This window comes from Nanorana parkeri, unplaced genomic scaffold (genome assembly GCF_000935625.1).
Source record: "Nanorana parkeri isolate BGI_ZX_2015 unplaced genomic scaffold, ASM93562v1 scaffold5, whole genome shotgun sequence".
Taxonomy (NCBI): domain Eukaryota; kingdom Metazoa; phylum Chordata; class Amphibia; order Anura; family Dicroglossidae; genus Nanorana; species Nanorana parkeri.
The window spans coordinates 1,243,459-1,261,575 of NW_017306273.1; the positions used below are offsets into that span (position 1 = coordinate 1,243,459).

Here is an 18,117-nt window from a genome sequence, read left to right on the forward strand (position 1 = left end):
TAGTATGGGCTGCCCTTTCTTGCACGATTGTTGTATTGCTTACACAGGTCAAAAAAAAAGATCTACCTCCTCCACAAGCAAAATAATAATCAAGGCCACGCACAGTCCTTCTCTTACTTTTCATACCTTCAGGCTGCTCCCAGGTGGAAAGACTTAATGTGCCGAGATGATGAAACCTCTGACACCAAGTCCCAAAACACCACCCCTCCATGTCCTTACATGCTGTCGTGTTTTAAAGCATTTGATACAATTATTTTTCAGTTCTTTCTACAGAATTCTGTGCTCGTCGAATAAAATAGCCATGTTAAAGGCCGGGCCTGAACTGGCAGTATGGCAATTCTGATACTTGTAAGAATGGTTGTTGGGTTTGGATTATGTTCCTGTATCTACAGGCTTCTGGGAGGCCCTGTAAGCTATTTTTAAAGTGGAGCTGAACTCAAAATGTTTTTTTCATAGAGAACATCTAGGATTGGTCATTTTGCTTATAAAGTACCTTGAAAGATTTACCTTTTGTCAAGAATTCCATCTTGGAAAATATCAGTGTAATAAGTGTAAGTGTAAATCATAAGTGTAGATATAAGGCACGGCTGCCTCCCAATCTCTGTATAGGTTTTTTTTAGGCTGTTACTGATTAACAATTTCGTGTTTGATTAATCGAATTTTTTTTTAATCGATTAATTTTGATTAATTATAACGCACATACAGATCCAACTACATTGGCCTATACACATACAGCACAGCAATGAAGTAATAAAATGAACTAGGATCACACTAATCCAGCATGTTATTACTCTCACGTACCCCACTCAATATGGCCGCCGCTTGAGTGGGGCAACTCAGAATAATAACGTGCTGGATTAGTGTGATCCTAATTCATTTTATTACTTCATTGCTGTGCTGTATGTGTATAGGCCAATGCCTTGGCTGGCGCTCGTGCAGAAAGTTTCTTGGGCAAACTCACCGGCCCAAGTGGCTCCGTCGGCTAACGAAGGTAAGGGGGGAGGAGTCCGGTGGCGTCGATGTCCGATGGGGACCGATAAAGAAGGACTGCCATTGATGGCCCTGATATTACCTCTCAGAAACTCCAATAATTAGATATCTCAACCAGGATTGCCAGTTCTGCCCAACAGTTTTAGCCAGTACATAGTCAGATGATCACTGTGCTCCCCTGATGCTAACCGCATCATTGGAGAATTAATTATGACTTTGTAGGAGGGGATGGAGTAAATTGGGGGAAATTGATGGACAAACTTCATTAGTCTGCATCCAAAAATTGCTGACAGCAACAGACTTTTCTGTTGAAAAACAGTCCTTGTGCTCCAGACAGCTGACTTTAATTAAGCTGAGATATAGGCAGGAGAAAGCTTTTTCTCATTGCCTCTCTCCCAGCGACCGTATGCTGTAACTGTGGCTCTGTCGTCTAACGAAGGGAATGGGAGGAGTCCGGTGACGCCACGATCATCGGCGTTAGCCGACAGGGCCACTTGAGGAAGGGGGGAGAAGTCCGGTGACGTCGTTGTCCGTGACGTCAGCGGATCTCCGACGGAACTCCTGGAAGACGGCGGAGAGGTGAGTACCGATCAAAAGAATTTTAATTTTTTTACAATTCTTTTAAAATGTGAGCTATTACAAGGAATTATCACAGGTCATTCCTATTGACCAAGGTTTACTGATCACGCTATAGAAGGAGGATTGCTTTGGTGAAGCAAACTTCACTGTGGGCAAAGGCTAGTTGACGTTATAACCCACACACAAGCCTTGGCCATCCACTCTGCTCAGTCAACAAAGAAAAGATAATTGAGTCGGTCAGGTAAGACATGTTATTCTGATAGGAAAGGGCATTATGTTGCAGTTAGGCTCCAGCTGGACGTTTGCCCCTGGGGAGGAAGTAGGAATTACGCATTCAGCGCACACATGTAGGGGAATATTTACATCACTATGACAAAAAAAATGGAACAGAGGCTTACATCTGTGTGCCTTCTCCTCGTTTTCTTCTTTGCTATCTTCAGCCCCGCAGCCTTCTTCTCTCTGCACGATGCAATGAAAGGAACAAAGAACAAAAAATGAAACATTCAAAATGATGCATAAGAGAACTTGAAAGAAATTAAAGGGTTAGTCCACCCCAAACTGATACTTTATTGATTGGTAGATACCAGAGAGATAACCATCTGACAGTGTTCTCAGTCTCTCAGGGATCCTATTAGTGGTATCCCCCAGCTGAGTTCCTGGGTGTGCACACCTGATGTGCCCATTATGAAGGGCTCCCACCATCTCTGCTCTGATTTCCTGGGTCTACACACCTACTGTGCCCATTATGAAGGGCTTCCACCAACCCTGTGCTGAGTTCCCAGGTCTGCATACCTGCTGTTCCCATTATGAGGGGCTCCCGCCTTCCCTGTGCTTTGTTCCCGGGTCTACAAACCTATTGTGCCCATCATGAGGGGCTCCCACCATCCCTGTGCTGAGTTCCTGTATCTGCACACCTGCTGTGCCCATTATGAGGGGCTCCCATTATCCCTGTGCTGAGTTCCCCTGTGTGGACACCTGCTGTACCCATTATGAGGGACTCCCGCCTTCCCTGTGCTTAGTTCCCGGGTCTGCAAACCTATTGTGCCCATTATGAAGAGCTCCCACCATCCCTGAACTGGGTTCTCAGGTTTGCACACCTGCCGTGCACATTATGAGAGGCTCCCACCATTCCTCCGCTGAGTTCCCTGTTCTGCACACTTGTTGAGCCCATTATGAGGAGTGCCCGTCATCCCTGTGCTGAGTTCCCGGGTCTGCAAATCTGCTGTACCCATTATTATGAAAGCATTGCGCTAAAAGAAATGAAAAGAAAAAGCAAGCTCTGAGATGCGTTTTTATAGTGTAGCCCAGTGTGCATGCACAACACAAAGCAGCACACATATTATGAGCACCTTAACGTACACTCACTGGTATGAAGCAACCCTACAACTTTCCTCTAACCTCTAAATGATTGCATTTGTTATGCTGAAGAGCCAGCAAGACAGAAATATCGTTGTGGAAAAACCACTTGTGGTTTTAGTCAGTCATTTTTGCGTATTGATTGATGGGCCGCGTAACTGATGGAGTGGAAAGGGTGTGTCATTTGCCTACACACTTTGCCCTAAATGGTGTCTCTCTCTCTTCTCTCATCAAGTTGGGAGGTATGCAAAACTGAAGTGTCTTGGTGTTCTGTTGTCAAGGCATTAATGATTAGCAAATCCATTACAAGGCTGACACAAAGGTTTCTTTAAATCCTTAGTACATTTTACACAAGTGCAAAGAGAAAATGGTATTTATGGAGTAGTCCTATCTATGCAGAGAGGTTGTTTTCTAAAATGATCATCTGTGTAGGAGCTTGGAGGCCCTCTGGAGGATAAGTAGATAAAAACACTATTAAAGGGTTATTAAACCCTCCGTATTTTTTGCATATATCTATGGCTAGCAAGCAGTAGATATACGCCAAAAGTGGGGGAAAAAAACCTCTTTGAAAAGGGTTAATACTTACCCGTGTCTTCCCCGCACGCTCCCGTCCCAAAATGTGAAATTTATCGGTCGGCCGCAAAGCATCTTGGGGCGGGCGCATGCGCAGTTCACTTTTTCGGCCGGGACGTGAAAAGAGACACAAGGTAAGTCTATGGACGCGTGCACCCGCATGCAGACTCCGTGGGATAGGAAATGCCAGCAAGCTCAGAGGAGTCAGCGCTGGATCGGACCCGCCGCAGCGCTGGAGGGACAGATGAAAAGGACAGGAAAGAAGAAGATCGGATTAAGAGACATCATTTAAGGTAAGTGCTTTAAATAACATTGCGGGGAGGGAAAAAGGTTTTTTTACTTTAATGCCACTTTAAATATCTCACCCAAAGCAGGTTTGAAAGCTGAGAAAGATCACTACATGGCCCTGAATGATACTGCTAATGATACAGCATGCAAAGACATTTTGGAGAATTGTGAGCTTCGGTTTGGGGAAGGACCTCTTCTGTTCCGGCATGACTGTCCCTGTGCCAGCTCCATAAAGACATGGTTTGATGAGTTTGGTGTGGAGGAACGAGAGTCCTGACCTTAACCCTACTAAACACCTTTGAGATGAAATGGAAAAGCAAATTGCAACCCAGGTCCTTCCATCCGACATCAGTCCCTGACCTCACAAAAGCTCTTTTGGATGAATAGTTATGAATTGACCCTGTCAAACACCAATACCTTTTAAAAGCCTTCACAAAAATGGAGGCAATGCCATATTAATACCCATGGTTTTTAAATAGAATATCCAAAAAGCTCATATAGGTGTGATGGTCAGCTATTCATCAACATTTGACGTGATGCCATTGCTCCTTTTGAAAACACTAGCTGCCGGGCTGTCACCTATCCAAGGACTTGTACTATTTTCTAGTCACTGAGCTCAGGCCAGCAGGCAATTTAGGAGTTCTGACTTTCCAATCTGTATGCTCGATCTCAGAAGGTAATGAAACCAGAGTCATCCAAACCAATAGCATTTTCAGAAAGAAGTCAACAATGGCATCCCTAGTATTTCTCTCAATATACGTTTTTTTTTAAAGGGAACCTGTCAATGGTGGCTTTTCCCATTCAGAGTCGGATGCCAGTATTGTCCTGTTCCCTGAAGCAGTACAAATGCGGAGCAAACAGGTCTGCAAAAATATGTTTCTTTTATAATGTAAGTAGATCTTGATAAAGACCCACGAGTGGTCAGAAAGCTGCTCGGACAGACATATCGTCATGCCAATACAGAAACAAGTATAGCGATAAGGAACAAGTATAACAATCAGGAATTCTGCCACTTTTCTGACACCCAATAACAGCATGTCTGTCCCTAGTTTCATGCTTGTTCCTTATTCCAAAAGGTATGTAAAGTCTCTATAAACCTATACACTCATATAATCTTCTACATGTTAATGCGATTTCCAAAGTTGTTTTCTATCTATAAATTTCTGCAACTTTCATTAAAATATCACCCATAAGGATCATATAGATCCCATGAAGGTCCTTGTGCAGAAACTTCCAGTTATAGAGTGACAACACTGTTGTCATCTCTCAATTGTGCTTCTACCCCTTCTATCACATCGGCATCTGATCATCCCAGTGGCGTGACACCATCAGAGGGGATGACAACAAAATGACTGACAGTCATTGTGGTGTCACCTCCTCTGAAAAGTTGGGCACTCGGTCATGGACCAAGAGCCTGACAGCTGTAAGAGAGAGGAGGGGGGCCTGGCGGCATACCTTATCCCGCCAGATGAATGTCCCCCCATCACTAAGATGACTGCTGGCATTTAAGTCTGCACAATGACATCATGTGTGCACGATGACGTCACATGCATGACGACGTCCCCTGCCAGCCACACCGGGTGACACCATGCCTGGGGACGCCTCTGGATCATCCATCACGAATCTAGCTCTGAGAAATGCCATGAAGCCATTGATGGAATGCATGGAGACAGAAAGTGGCTGCAAACTGGCTGCAGTAGGTCAGAACTGCAGCACTGAGAGGCAACAAAGGATGAGAAATGGTAAAAATCGATATTACATTTTTCTAGAGAACGGACTTGTTTATGATACACAGGGCTTTAGCAAATTAAATGCCATTCAGTTACATCTACCTTAACCATACTGAAATATGATGTGTGACAGGATGCTGAGCCCAGTGCTCACTATTTTCTGGCGCAGCTGGGTGTTACAAGGAATTTGCTTGTGCTCAGGAAAAGGGAGAGAATAGATGTGTCACAGTACAATCATATGATGCTGAACTGGGCAAGGATATGAAAATAAGTGAAAGCTTCCAAAAACAATACATGGTGTACTTGAGACATCACCCCTGAGGAGACCGACATTCACTTTTCTCAGGTCCCTCCCATCATTGAAAACAATGCGCTGACCATGGGAGCTCAGCCCTTATCCGCTATCTCTACCTGTGAAGTCCACCCAAATCCGCCAGTAAAAGGGAATGAATAGAAATTTGCTTGATTTGATTAATTTCCGTCAATGCTTTAAAAGCCTTCTTTTCCTGTACGATTTTCTAATTGATGGAGGGGGGATTATGGTGCGGGGTTGTTTTTCAGGGGTTGGGCTTGGCCCCGTAGTTCCAGTGAAGGGAACTCTTAAGGCATCAGTTTGGGGATAGCCTCTTCCTGTTCCAACGTGACTGTGCACCAGTGCACAAAGCAAGGTTCATAAAGACATGGATGGGGGAGTTTGCGGTGGAGGAACTTGACTGGCCTGCACAGAGTCCTGACCTCAACCCGATAGAACACCTGTGGGATGATTTAGAGGGGAGACTGCGAGCCCGGCCTTCTTGTCCAACATCAGTACCTGTCCTCACAATTGCACTTCTGGAAGAATGGTCAAATATTCCCATAGATCATGGGCAGGGCCTTCCTAACCATCTTGTCTTGAATTGTATTGTGATTGTAATGTCTTCCTTATATTGTAAAGCGCTGCGCAAACTGTTGGCGCTATATAAATCCTGTATAATAATAATAGAGACACTCCTAAACCTGGTGGATGCCTTCCCAGAAGAGTTGAAGCTGTTATAGCTGCAAAGGGCGGGCCAACTCAATATTGAACCCTACGGACTAAGACTGGGATGCCATAAAAGTTCATGTGCATGTAACGGCCGGTATCCCAATACTTTTGGCAATATAGTGCACCTTTCTTTCTCTCTATCTCCCTCTGGGATTAAAAAATGACAACAGCCGTATACCTCGCCCCAATTAATGTTTTAAAGGGTTAATTTAAACCTCTCCCTAAGTTTAGAGGTTTCTCATTTCTGCAAAAATTGAATCTGTTGTAATACTCAATTCGCCCAGCAGGTGGCACACATGTACCTCTACAATGCTCCAATGATAAGCAGCATTTTGAGCTATTTTAGGAAAATACTTAATATGCATTGTGCCAGATTCCTTTTTACCTGTATGTTTGTTATGGAAATGAGAAGAGATATGTAAATAGTCTCCTACAGGAATAAGGTGTGTGGCCCAGTTCTGAGCACTCACAGCTTGACAGCACTGAGCCCATTATGAGTGACGCTTGGCCCTGTTTATTGATGTGCCTGAGGAAAGGACTGTCTCAGGCGGTCTGTATAATCTCATAGCAATCACTGTCAGTCAAACCTGCCACCGAAACATCAGCTAGAGAGCTAAAGTTCAAATCTGAACTGGATCTGCTGGAATCAATCTGAAAAACTGGAAACCATTGCCTGCAGCAACCAATCAAGTTTCATCATTCATTATTTTGCAAAATGGGACATGAAATCTACTTTTTAACTGCCAACTGATCTGATTTAAAGCTGAATTGCAGGCAGATATAAAACGCACAAACTGATGCAGCTTTGTATTCTAGTTACCTTTTTACTTCTAAGCAAAAGGCACATGATGCCTGATGGCTGTGACCTTTGTCCCGGGCCCATCAATGCCTGTAAGGCCTTCCAGGGCCCCAGGAAATTTGCTGCAAATCTGATTTATGATTATGAGGCAAATGAACTGAAAACATGCACACAGTATTCAACATGCCTGACCAGGTTTACTATCTGAAATTCACTTGTTGCTAAGTAGGAGAAGGTCATCACCCCTTTAAAAATGGTTTCAGGGAGAACGCAAGCATTTCGGGGAAGATTTTATGAGGATGGATTGCCATCTGTTTTTCCTGTTTGTACAAAAGACCAGAGAAGATGTGTTCCAGGGGGAGTTTGAATTATAAAGTGGAACTAGGAGGGACATATAAAAGAAAAAGAGAGAGCGAGAAAAACACGGAGTGGAAAAAACACGAAGAATAACCAAAAAAACATGTCATACAAAGCCAAAGCTGTGTTTTATTTACACTGCCTGGCCAAAAATAATTCACACACTCTAATATTTCATTGGACCGCCTTCAGCTTTGATTACGGCACACATTCGCCGTGGCATCGTTTCGATAAGCTTATGCAATGTCCCAACATTTATTTCCATCCAGAGTTGCATTCATTTTTCCCCAAGATCTTGTAGTGATGATGGGAGAGTCGGAACACTGTGTAAAATCTTCTCCAGAACATCCCAAAGATTCTCAATGGGGTTAAGGTCTGGACTCTGTGGTGGCCAATTCATGTGTGACAATGATGTCTCATGCTCCCTGAACCACTCTTTCGCAATCCGATCCTGATGAATCCTGGGATTGTCATCTTGGAATATGCCCAATGTGCCATAAGGGAAGGAAAAACCTGGCTGACCTCATTTTGGGGGCACATAACGTTGCTGAACCCAGACATGACCAACTGAAGCAACCCCAGATCACTGCCCGAAATCCAGGTGGTGACTTTTTTTGGCCAGGCAGTATATTTTATAGTTTCAGATAGTGGTGAGGGGTTCGGCTATCTGATTTCTGGGGGGTTTTTCTGTATGTGAGCCTTCTGAGGAGATTCAATTTCTCTGTTGTCCTGGTGACCATTGTCTCTAGAACAGAATGTAATAGCAAATCCAAAATGTTACAGTTATCATCAGAACCGTAATGAATAGGAACACCTGTTCCTGTAACTGTCTCAGAGGGGATTTTCCAAAAACCTGGCCATACACAAGTAGATTATTTTTGTTCAGCCTGTGGGCTGAATAGAAAAAAATCAAACAGGTTCCTCCATCCACACTCTTAACACTTCCCTACTCTATCCAAAATGCATTTAAAGTGACATTAAACCCTCAGATATTTTAACATAAAACAATACTGTAATGTGTGCCTTACTGTAATCCATGGTTGTTTCCCCTCTCTTTGTTGCTCTTCCTTTTAAATCCCCATGTCTTCTCATGCTTGGGGAGAACTTCCCTTTTCAGCTCAGGGCCTCTTCCTGTAGTGCTGGCTCAGGTTACAAGCCTATACAAACCTATACACAGACACTGTGTATCCATTCCAGAGACAAGGCCGTCTGCTGCAAAACAGAAGTTCTGCCCAGCATGAGAACAGATACAGATTTAAAAGGAAGAGCAGCAAAGAGAAGGGAAACAACCATGGATTACAGTAAGGCACACATTACAGTATTGGTTTATGTTAAAATATCTGAGGGTTTAATGTCACTTTAAGTACACTTCAATTATAGAGAAGTATTTTCCTACATATAGGAGAATTCTAGCATAACAACGTCATTGTAGACAGTATTTCAAGCATTTTTTAGCCTTGTATGATTGGCAACTACACCACTGCAGATAAAACCTTGCACTGCGACCCACGCATTTTAATATAATGCAGCTCTATAAGAATTGAATGGACAAACCAGACTCCACAACAACAAGTTCAACAAGGCCAGGAACATCAACAATAAAATGAGGCCTTACAACAAGACCAGGCATTCTAACAACAAGGCCGTGCAACAACAAGGCCAGACTGTAACAATATGACCGGATTCTGGAACAAGACAAGGCCCTGCAAAACCAAACCAGATTATGTAGCAACAAAACCAGGCAGCCTAACAAGAGTAGGCCCTGCAACAAGACCAAATTCTGCAACAAGGCCCCACAATACTGACCAGGCACAGCAGAAACAAAGCTAAGCTCTGCAACAAGAGAAGGACCCTCCACAACAAGACCAGGCACAACAACAACCAAGCCTATACTCTGCAACAACAAGACCAGGAGCTTCAACAAAAAAAAAAACAGCCCAGGGTGAATCCTGGACAGGTGGCAACCCTAACCATACTGTGCAATGACAAGACCAAGCCCTCAATAAGTCTACACAAAAACAACACCAGGCCCTGCAGCAATCATACTAAGAGCTCCAACAACAAAGCCAAAACCAGGCACTGCAATAATAAGACCAAACAACTCAGCAAGGCACTGCAACAGGACCAGGCTTTGCAAATACAAGGCCGGGTTCTGCAAGAAGACCAGATGCTACAATCAGGCCATGCTCTTCAACAACAAGGTGAGGCTCTGCTGCAAGACCAGACAGTACAACAAGACTGGGTTCTCCGACAACAAGGCCAGATACTGCAAGTCCAGGCTCTGCAGCATCTAGACCAAGCTTTGCAATATGAATAGGACTGTCTATCTGTTGCAGAATACAGGCAGGCACTCTAATGTAGCCTCTGTGTTTTTTTCCCCGGGAGCCTTTTCGTAAACTGAACCCAGTGTAAGGTGGATGATTTTCGAAGGCGAAAGCTTTCTATTTATAAGTGCCAAGACTTGTGTTTTTATGGGGCAGCCATTTAACATGGAAGGGAACACTGTCCAGGAAGAGAAACCACAGCTTTCAATGGGCTGAACTGCAGAACGATAGCTGAATAATAGGCGGCAGGCGGTTTAAATATCAGGGAAAGCACAACACATCAGCAGACTGTCTGCAGTGGTCTCCAGAGAAACATTACGAGTGCCAGCTGGACCAGGTCACAGCAGTCTCACTCGCTGCCTCCGAGAGGGAATTCGAACTTGTAAAAGGAGAAAAAAAAGAAAACAGGGAAGTCTTTCATTATGAAGAGAGGGACGAAGAATGCTTGAGAGGGCGGAATGTAAAAATAACAACTGTAATGTTTTATTGATGAGGGTGATTGACTGTATAGGAAACGGAGGAGTCCTTTGCACACATCCTACCCAGAATCCCTTGCACCTTGGCCCAGGCCAGGCGAGATGACTTATTCACTGAGCAGCTGATGTATAAAAACTGAAGGAAAGAAAATATGGTGCCATTGTCTACAGCAACCACAGGCACATAGTTAGTCAGGATGAAGAAAGACACGTGTCCATCCAGCTTAACCAAAGAGAAAAATACATAAGTTAAAAATTGCGTCCTCTGGTCCCTAAACACCTTACAAAGCCCCTAGACCAGGGGTGCCCACAATTTTTTGTGTTAAGATCTACTTTTCAAATGACGAGCTACATGAGATCTGCCAACGAAAAAAAAACCTCCCTCGCTCTCTCTCCTGGCTGTCATTCACCAAGACCTTTATAAAGTGTGGTCTGATTTGCTCCAACAGGGGAAATAATTCTTCCTGGTCCCCTAAGATAATTGGACACTCAGTTGTGGACAATCGACAGCCTCATTCTTCATACATTTTAATAGTCAGTTATATGCAAGTCTATTCCAAATTGTCTTCCAGTGCTAGGAGGTTCCTGACTGACTGATACACAAATGGCTGCCTGGCTGTTCCTCAGTGATGTCACTGGTTCAAAATGGATGATTCCACCATTCCTTGGTGATGACATGGTTGCTAAAGTACTGACTTGATTACTTCTCAGCACTGGATTAGCCCATAAAATGGCTGATCCTTTTGTGTGTGAGCAGAAGAAGGAGCTGAACTTTCTCATGGTATATTGTAGCAATCAGAGCAGAATTTATTGCAGTGATGATGGAAAGCTAAAACCTTAGCAAGAATGTGCTTTGGTTCATATTTAAGAAATATAAAAAAGAAACTAGTGGAGGCCACAAAAGGGTAATTAAACTGGTAGACAGTGTAATCATACCTCAGAGCTGTCTGGTCTAGTACCGTAAGACGTTACACTTGAAAACCCCTAATACAAGTCAATGATGAGTACTGCCTCCCTGTTGTGATCCAGCCCTTTAATTACATATAATACTAGTAACCTACCCCTTGCCATCTATTAACTCCTCTTCATCTTCCTCCACATCAGACGCGGGGCTTGTCCGCGGAGGGCACGATCGGGTGGAGACGTTACGGGCCAGGATGGAACCTGCAAGGTTAATTACAAGAAAAAAAAAATTAAATACATAATGGAAAGTACTTTTGTTTTTAAAATAAACACATAAAAAGAACCTGTCATGAACTTGAAAATGACAGGTAAAAGTATAGAACAATTAAGTATTTCAAATGCTTTCTTGCAGTGTTATTTCCTATCCATAAATTAATTTTTATTCACTTGCAATGTGCCTTTAGGCTTGGCCAAGGAAAAGTCAATTCTTTTGCACAGGCTCCTTGGTTTGTATAGCCCTCCCCTCTTCTGGGAGTGTCTCTATGCTGGCCAAGCTCCTCTTCCCCTCCCCTCACCTGCCTACATAACCCTTTATGTAGCTGCCAGCGGAGGAATGAAGGGGAATACTATAGAGTAGAGAGCTCTGAATCTACAGGGTTTGGTGACATCACATTAAAGATGGCAGAGCCCCATAGAAGTCTCAGGGCACCTGGGTGTCTACATAAGGGACATAATGGGTAAATAACATGCAAAAGTACTAGGGATGCATCGCTATATCGGCCGCCGAAACATATCGGCCAAAAATTGCACTTTTGGCAAAATGCTCGAAAGTGCAATTTTTTTGGTCGAAATATCAGTGCATCCGTGATTTCTCTCCTCCCGGCTGGGCGCTGCTCTGTGTCCCAGCGGGGAGGAGAGAAACTGCGACAGGAGGCCGAGCGGTGCGGGAGGAAGAGAGCGCAGTGAGCAGCCGGCGTCTCTCCTCCCCGCACCACTCAGCCTCCTGTCACAGATTAGGAGGATTAGGAGGGTGGCGGTGTGGGCGGAGACAGCCATTGCTGTCACAGGAGGCTGAGCTCTCCTCCTGCACCATCCCGCCCAGCCTCCTGTGACAGTGTGTCAGGAAGGAGAGCGGGTACAAGCAGTCAGTCATCAGAGATCGCTGAGTGTTTGTACATAATTGAGGACAGAGTATGTTTACTGTTATAGGCACTTCCTGTTCATTCATGATTGTGGATATAGTAAACATACTATGTCCTCAAGTTATGAATGAACAGGAAAACTCAGTATAGAGGCTTTCTGTTCATTGATAACAGGGGCTGCAGAAAAAGAGATTGAGGATTCTGTGTTCTCTGAGGACTCTGTCCTAAATCTCTTTTCTATTTTAAAAGGGAAATATCAAGGATCTGTTTTGATACCCAGTATATTTTCCCGGAATTTTTTTTCATATCGGTTTCGTTTCAATTTTGACATTTTCATTTCGGTGCGCCTCTAAAAGATACATTACATCCACATATAATCTTATGGAAACATTTTAGTTAAAATAATTGGTCTGGCAAGAGGGTCTACAGTTATTTATAGTAAAACTCCAGCAAAGCTTTTTTTTTGTTTTGTATGGGGGTCATAACTTCTGCCAGTATTTTATTGTTGTCTTCCCATTGAGGAAATTCACCCTCAGCTCTTCTTGTGACACTGGGAGGCAAAATTAGGTGAATCTCACCAATGGAAACAGAGAAAGTGATAGCGCTTTAAACAGCAGACTAGGGAAGGGTTAGAACCTCGGTCAATGACTCTACCGAGAAGATCTCCTTACTTCCTGTTGTATTACCAGAACAGGAAAAATTGGGAAATCTCCCCAGTGGTGGCACATATTGTAATGCATATCTGATCTAGAAGTTAAAAAAGTCTAGAGCTCTACTTTAAGTGCCTTTTTGTAAGTTTGACATCTAATTTTAGCTTATGATAATGATGATAATGAGTATAATGCCATAGGGATCCCATGATAGACCTTTCTTTGAAACCTTCTTAATGGATACAATATCAGAATGAACTAGCTGTGGGTAATCTCATCTTAAAATTGTTGAGTTGTGTGACTCTAATCTTTCTATTGATTGCAATGTATTTCCAAGGTCTCCTAGTGCTCACTTGCTTGATGTTTCAGGACTTTGTCAGAACTGAAGAACTAGTGAAGCAACGGGGGAACCTGACCCCAAATAATCTGCTCAGCTACAACATTCTAAAAAGGAAGAGTGACTACACACACTCACACACATATAGGTTTTCCAAAAATGATAATGGATTGTACATTAGGTACCAATTTTAGATACAATTAGTGCTTAATGTGGCAATTTTTGTTTTCAATAAGCATACCACGGAAATGCAGACTTTGCACACCAAGACAGGAAAATGCCATTCATTTTTAAATAAAAGGGTCAAGAGTGTAATTCTTATTCAATCTATACAAAACCGACTCCGCAGATGACTCTAAATTTAGACCAATACAGCCCTGTGAGAATGTCTGGACCGGAGAGGACAATAAACATATTAAATCTTTGCAGAAATCCTCAGCGAAGGCACGGATTTCGAAATACCCTTGAATTTCAGCCAAGCAAATCTCACGGATTTGCCCTCAAAGTGTAACGGATTTAGGCTGTACAGGTGCCAGCTACGGTGTTTTGGCAGTAAGCAAGCATAAAATGCTGAGAGTAAAGAGGTGCCCCGCAGGCAGCTACGAAGGTTATCAAACCATCCAGATCACATGATCAGGCTTGAGATACTGATATGATTATAGGTACGTTCCAGTCAAACATGGACATTTTACATTTAAAGTGTATCTTAGGCAACAGTTTTTGAAATAATGGTTTTTATTGCTGTCTGTGTCTCTGTTAGGAATATTCACCTCTGTCACCAAGACTAAGGCCTCAATCATACACAACGCAAGCAAAATTGCATATTGTGTATATACGAGCGTCTATGCGCGTATGTACGAGCGTCTATGCGCGTATATACGAGCGTATATGCGTGCACTATATGCAATCCCAGAATGCATCACTCGTAATGGGATTTTTATGGAATGTGCTGTACACATGTACGTGCGTATACGCGCGTATATACGCTTATAAACGCATAAACACGCGTATGTGCGCGTAAATACGCAGAAATACGCTGCCCGGACGCATCTCTGTTCCATTCTGTTTTTGCTCATATATACGCTATGCAAATATACGGCTCCATACGCGGCTATGTGTATGGAGCCATTTATTTGCATATGTTGCATATGGTACAATACGCACGTACGCGCGTAAATGCGCAGCAGTGTGAATGAGGCCTAAAAGTGAGGAACATACAAAATACTGATGTGTCACCAGAACTGCACAGTAGTGGAGAACTTCCAATGGGGACATTTGTTCTGCTCTAAGAGGGCACTTACAGTACATCACTTTGGAGATATTTCCTTTCACTTCCTATTGTGTTTACATGACAGGAAATTAAGGTAAATCTCGTCACTTGGATACATATGGCAGAAAATGGACAGTAGTTTTAACTCCATTGCCTACTCTATCAAAAATAAAAAAATAAAAGGTCTCAGCCTTCTTACCCCAGAGGAACCCTTAAATTGCTTTTCAGGTCTAGGGGAATCCCTGCTGAAAACTTCATCTGGAATCAGTTGGAAAAATGCATCTTACATTGGTGGTCAGATTGGCACCTTTACAGACAACTAAATAGAATAATTGCTTTCATGATGCTGGCTCTTCCAAGTGGTGTTGGCTCCATTGTGAAGGCACAATCAGATTGAAGGTCAATCAGCAACAGCTCAAGGAATCTCTAGCAACCTCTGGAGGAATCCTAGTGGCTCCTTGGAACCCTGGTTGAGAATGGCTGCTTTAAACTCACAGGATATGGGTTTTCCACCTAATATCTACTGTTTTAATTCTCGCATTGATCGTCTGCACCTGGCCGTCCCAGTAAAACGTTGTAGTTACCAGCATTGTCATTTTTCTTAATGCTCTTCAACTTCAGCCTTCAAAAAGGAAGATTTAGTTCTTCTCTTTTTACCAAGGATCTTCTGGCCTGTCCAATGATGTCATGGGTCCATTTTTTCTCTTCCTTGTATGGCTTGTATGGTATGGCGATAAATATCCAGGCTTTGGAAATGGCCATTGTCTTTAGTATGTCTTATGTACAATTTCTATTTTGCGACAATTTTGCATTCAGTTTAACTTATCTCTTCATGCTATATATGATTTTCAAAGCAGAATATCACAGCTAATGCACAATAAAAAAATATATATACAGTATATATTTAGCGATGTTGACCAGGTAACCCACACCTCCTATTTGGAAACATCTGGTATTACCTGGTCCTTTACAAACAGCTGTGTACAAGTGCCTAATTATTAGGCATGTCTGCCTAGAGCATCGAGGCCTTCGTCAGCCCTGGAGACATCCAGAACACACCCAGAAACAAGCACAGACACAGTTAACCACAATCCCCTATTCCTACACAGACAGGCGGACCGAAGAAGGAATAATTACAACGATACAACGTCTCAGAAAATGAATACAATATGGAGCGGACGCCTTAAAGTGGAACGAATCACAAAACACTGAACTAGTATTTAAGGTGACCTTGTCACAATTGGCCTGACACTTGGACAATTCAAAGTGAGCATAGGATGACAAAATTTATAAGCAGAGGTTACAGTCTGAAAAGAAAACTTATGTCAAGGTGACCAGTAGATCCTGCAATACAGCAGAAGGTACATGCAGGGCTCAGCTACAGCTTGGCCCCAAAGATTCTACCTCCCAAACCTCCTTAACATTAAGACCACTTATAATATTAAAGGACCAATAGGAGTGCTTAGCAGTGAGGTAAGGGGGCCAGATCCTAAGATTTGCACATAAGTTCAGCTGTATATTATATGGCTCAACTGATCTTGAGATGCCAATATACTGGAGGTAATGTATTGCATTTTTTTGCATCTGCATGTATTTTTCTTCATATGCTCAGGGGACAGCAGAGAAACACCCAAGGCCAGCTAGGTACAGAGCGTGATGTACAAGACCAGCTAACAACTACTTATTCTCACATAAGGCTGTATGTATATACATGACAGGTACACTTTGCCACCCAGACAGCCAGAGTCTGCCACGTGGCACTGTCCAGCTATGGCCATCACAGATGTGCTGCAGCTTTCTGAAAGAGTCCTCTTTAGTCAGTGTTATAAAGATAGTGCTGACGCTTGCCAAACACAATGTCATGTGTCCCAGGGGTTCCTCTGTAATTTTAAAACACATCACTTTGTAATTACAAGCTCTACATCTTTTATTTGTGACCCCTGTGACTTGGCACTATGCCCTGCTGCACCTCAAGACACACACACACCCTGTGACCGGGAGCTACAGGAAGGCATTGGTCTACAGTGGGAACATAAATATCATGTTTAAAAGTAAATTCAGATTTTAATGGCATCATCATCATCATACAACAGACCTTCTTAAGTAGTGCAGTATGTGCGTGCAAAGGGGGGGACACAATAGAATTCAAGACAAGATGGTAAGGAGGGCCCTGCCCCTGAGGGCTTACAATCTAAAAGGGAGGGGCCAGTGATACATGAGGAGGTATAGCCCTGTATCTGCTGACTTTGGGTTACAGGAGTACATTAGTGAATCTACTCCTGTGACCCAAGAGAGAAGTAAAGCCAAAAAAAAAAAAAAAAGCGCAGCCGCAATGCAAGTAAAGGCAATTTACCTTGTTACAGATGGGCTCAGTTCACATCACCGCGTTGTGGTAGTGTGCGCTGAAAAGAGACCCAGCACGCATCGCTTTTTTTTCAGTGCAGCCTGACTCGGTACAACCGTATTGCACTGTGCTGTGTCTTGATTTGTATTTTAACTATAATGTCTTCCTTATATTGTAAAGTGATGCGCAAACTGTTGGCAATATATGAATCCTGCATAATAATATATACTAAAAATATATTATAATAATAATAATAATACAAAAATAATAATAATAAATAATAATTGTATTTATAATCTGCAGATTTCAGCAGATCCCATAGATGGTTCATCCAAGACAGCAGCGTTTCTTACCTTGAGGGGGCAGGTCGAAGCGTATGTGTCGATCAAAGTGCATGGCGCTGTGGAACTTGATGTCACATGACTCGCACAGGTTCAATGGATTTTTTTGGTTCATTTGTTGGCAATCAGCGTGGTGACATACCTGTGGCACAAGCAAATTACACATTAAGGAAACAGCCATATAGTGTTTGTGTACACGTCTCTTTTCAGATTGTATCCGTCCCTTTTACTGGTCAGTGTTACAGAATGCATCAATGTTACATAAGCCGGTTATAGAACAGCCTAAGAAAAAGCCTCTGGACACACAGCAGTCACCAATTAGGTAACACAACATTGTTTTGTGGAACTCTGGGCAAATACATCACATAAATGACCTGTCATAGGATTTGGAATTCTGTACAGCCAGTATTGTGGTTTTGTATAAAAACATAAATGTAAAAAAAGGTGTGTGGACCCTTCTCAAAATCAATACCATATCCTTATCATTGACAGGGGCCTGGTATGGATTCTGGGGGGGGACCCCAGGCAAAAAAAAAAAAGATCTGTAGTTTCACCCATCACATCAGATTCCCCCTTTCACATCCGATGCCCCTTTCACAGCAGTCCCTACGTCACAATAAAGCTCCCCCTTTTA

General features: G+C 43.0%; 1 protein-coding gene across 1 annotated transcript in view; it reads right to left on the reverse strand.

The window, feature by feature from the left end:
• PLEKHG5 (pleckstrin homology and RhoGEF domain containing G5) overlaps positions 1 to 18,117 on the reverse strand; it is a 200,517-nt gene that overhangs the window by 79,462 nt on the left and 102,938 nt on the right. The window contains exons 2-4 of the mRNA XM_018552687.1: positions 17,496 to 17,625; positions 11,558 to 11,660; positions 1,968 to 2,028 (exon numbers count right to left, since the gene is read on the reverse strand). Coding sequence (XP_018408189.1) covers positions 1,968 to 2,028; positions 11,558 to 11,660; positions 17,496 to 17,598 — 267 coding nt within the window. The 5' untranslated portion in view covers positions 17,599 to 17,625. The remainder of the gene's footprint in view (positions 1 to 1,967; positions 2,029 to 11,557; positions 11,661 to 17,495; positions 17,626 to 18,117) is intronic.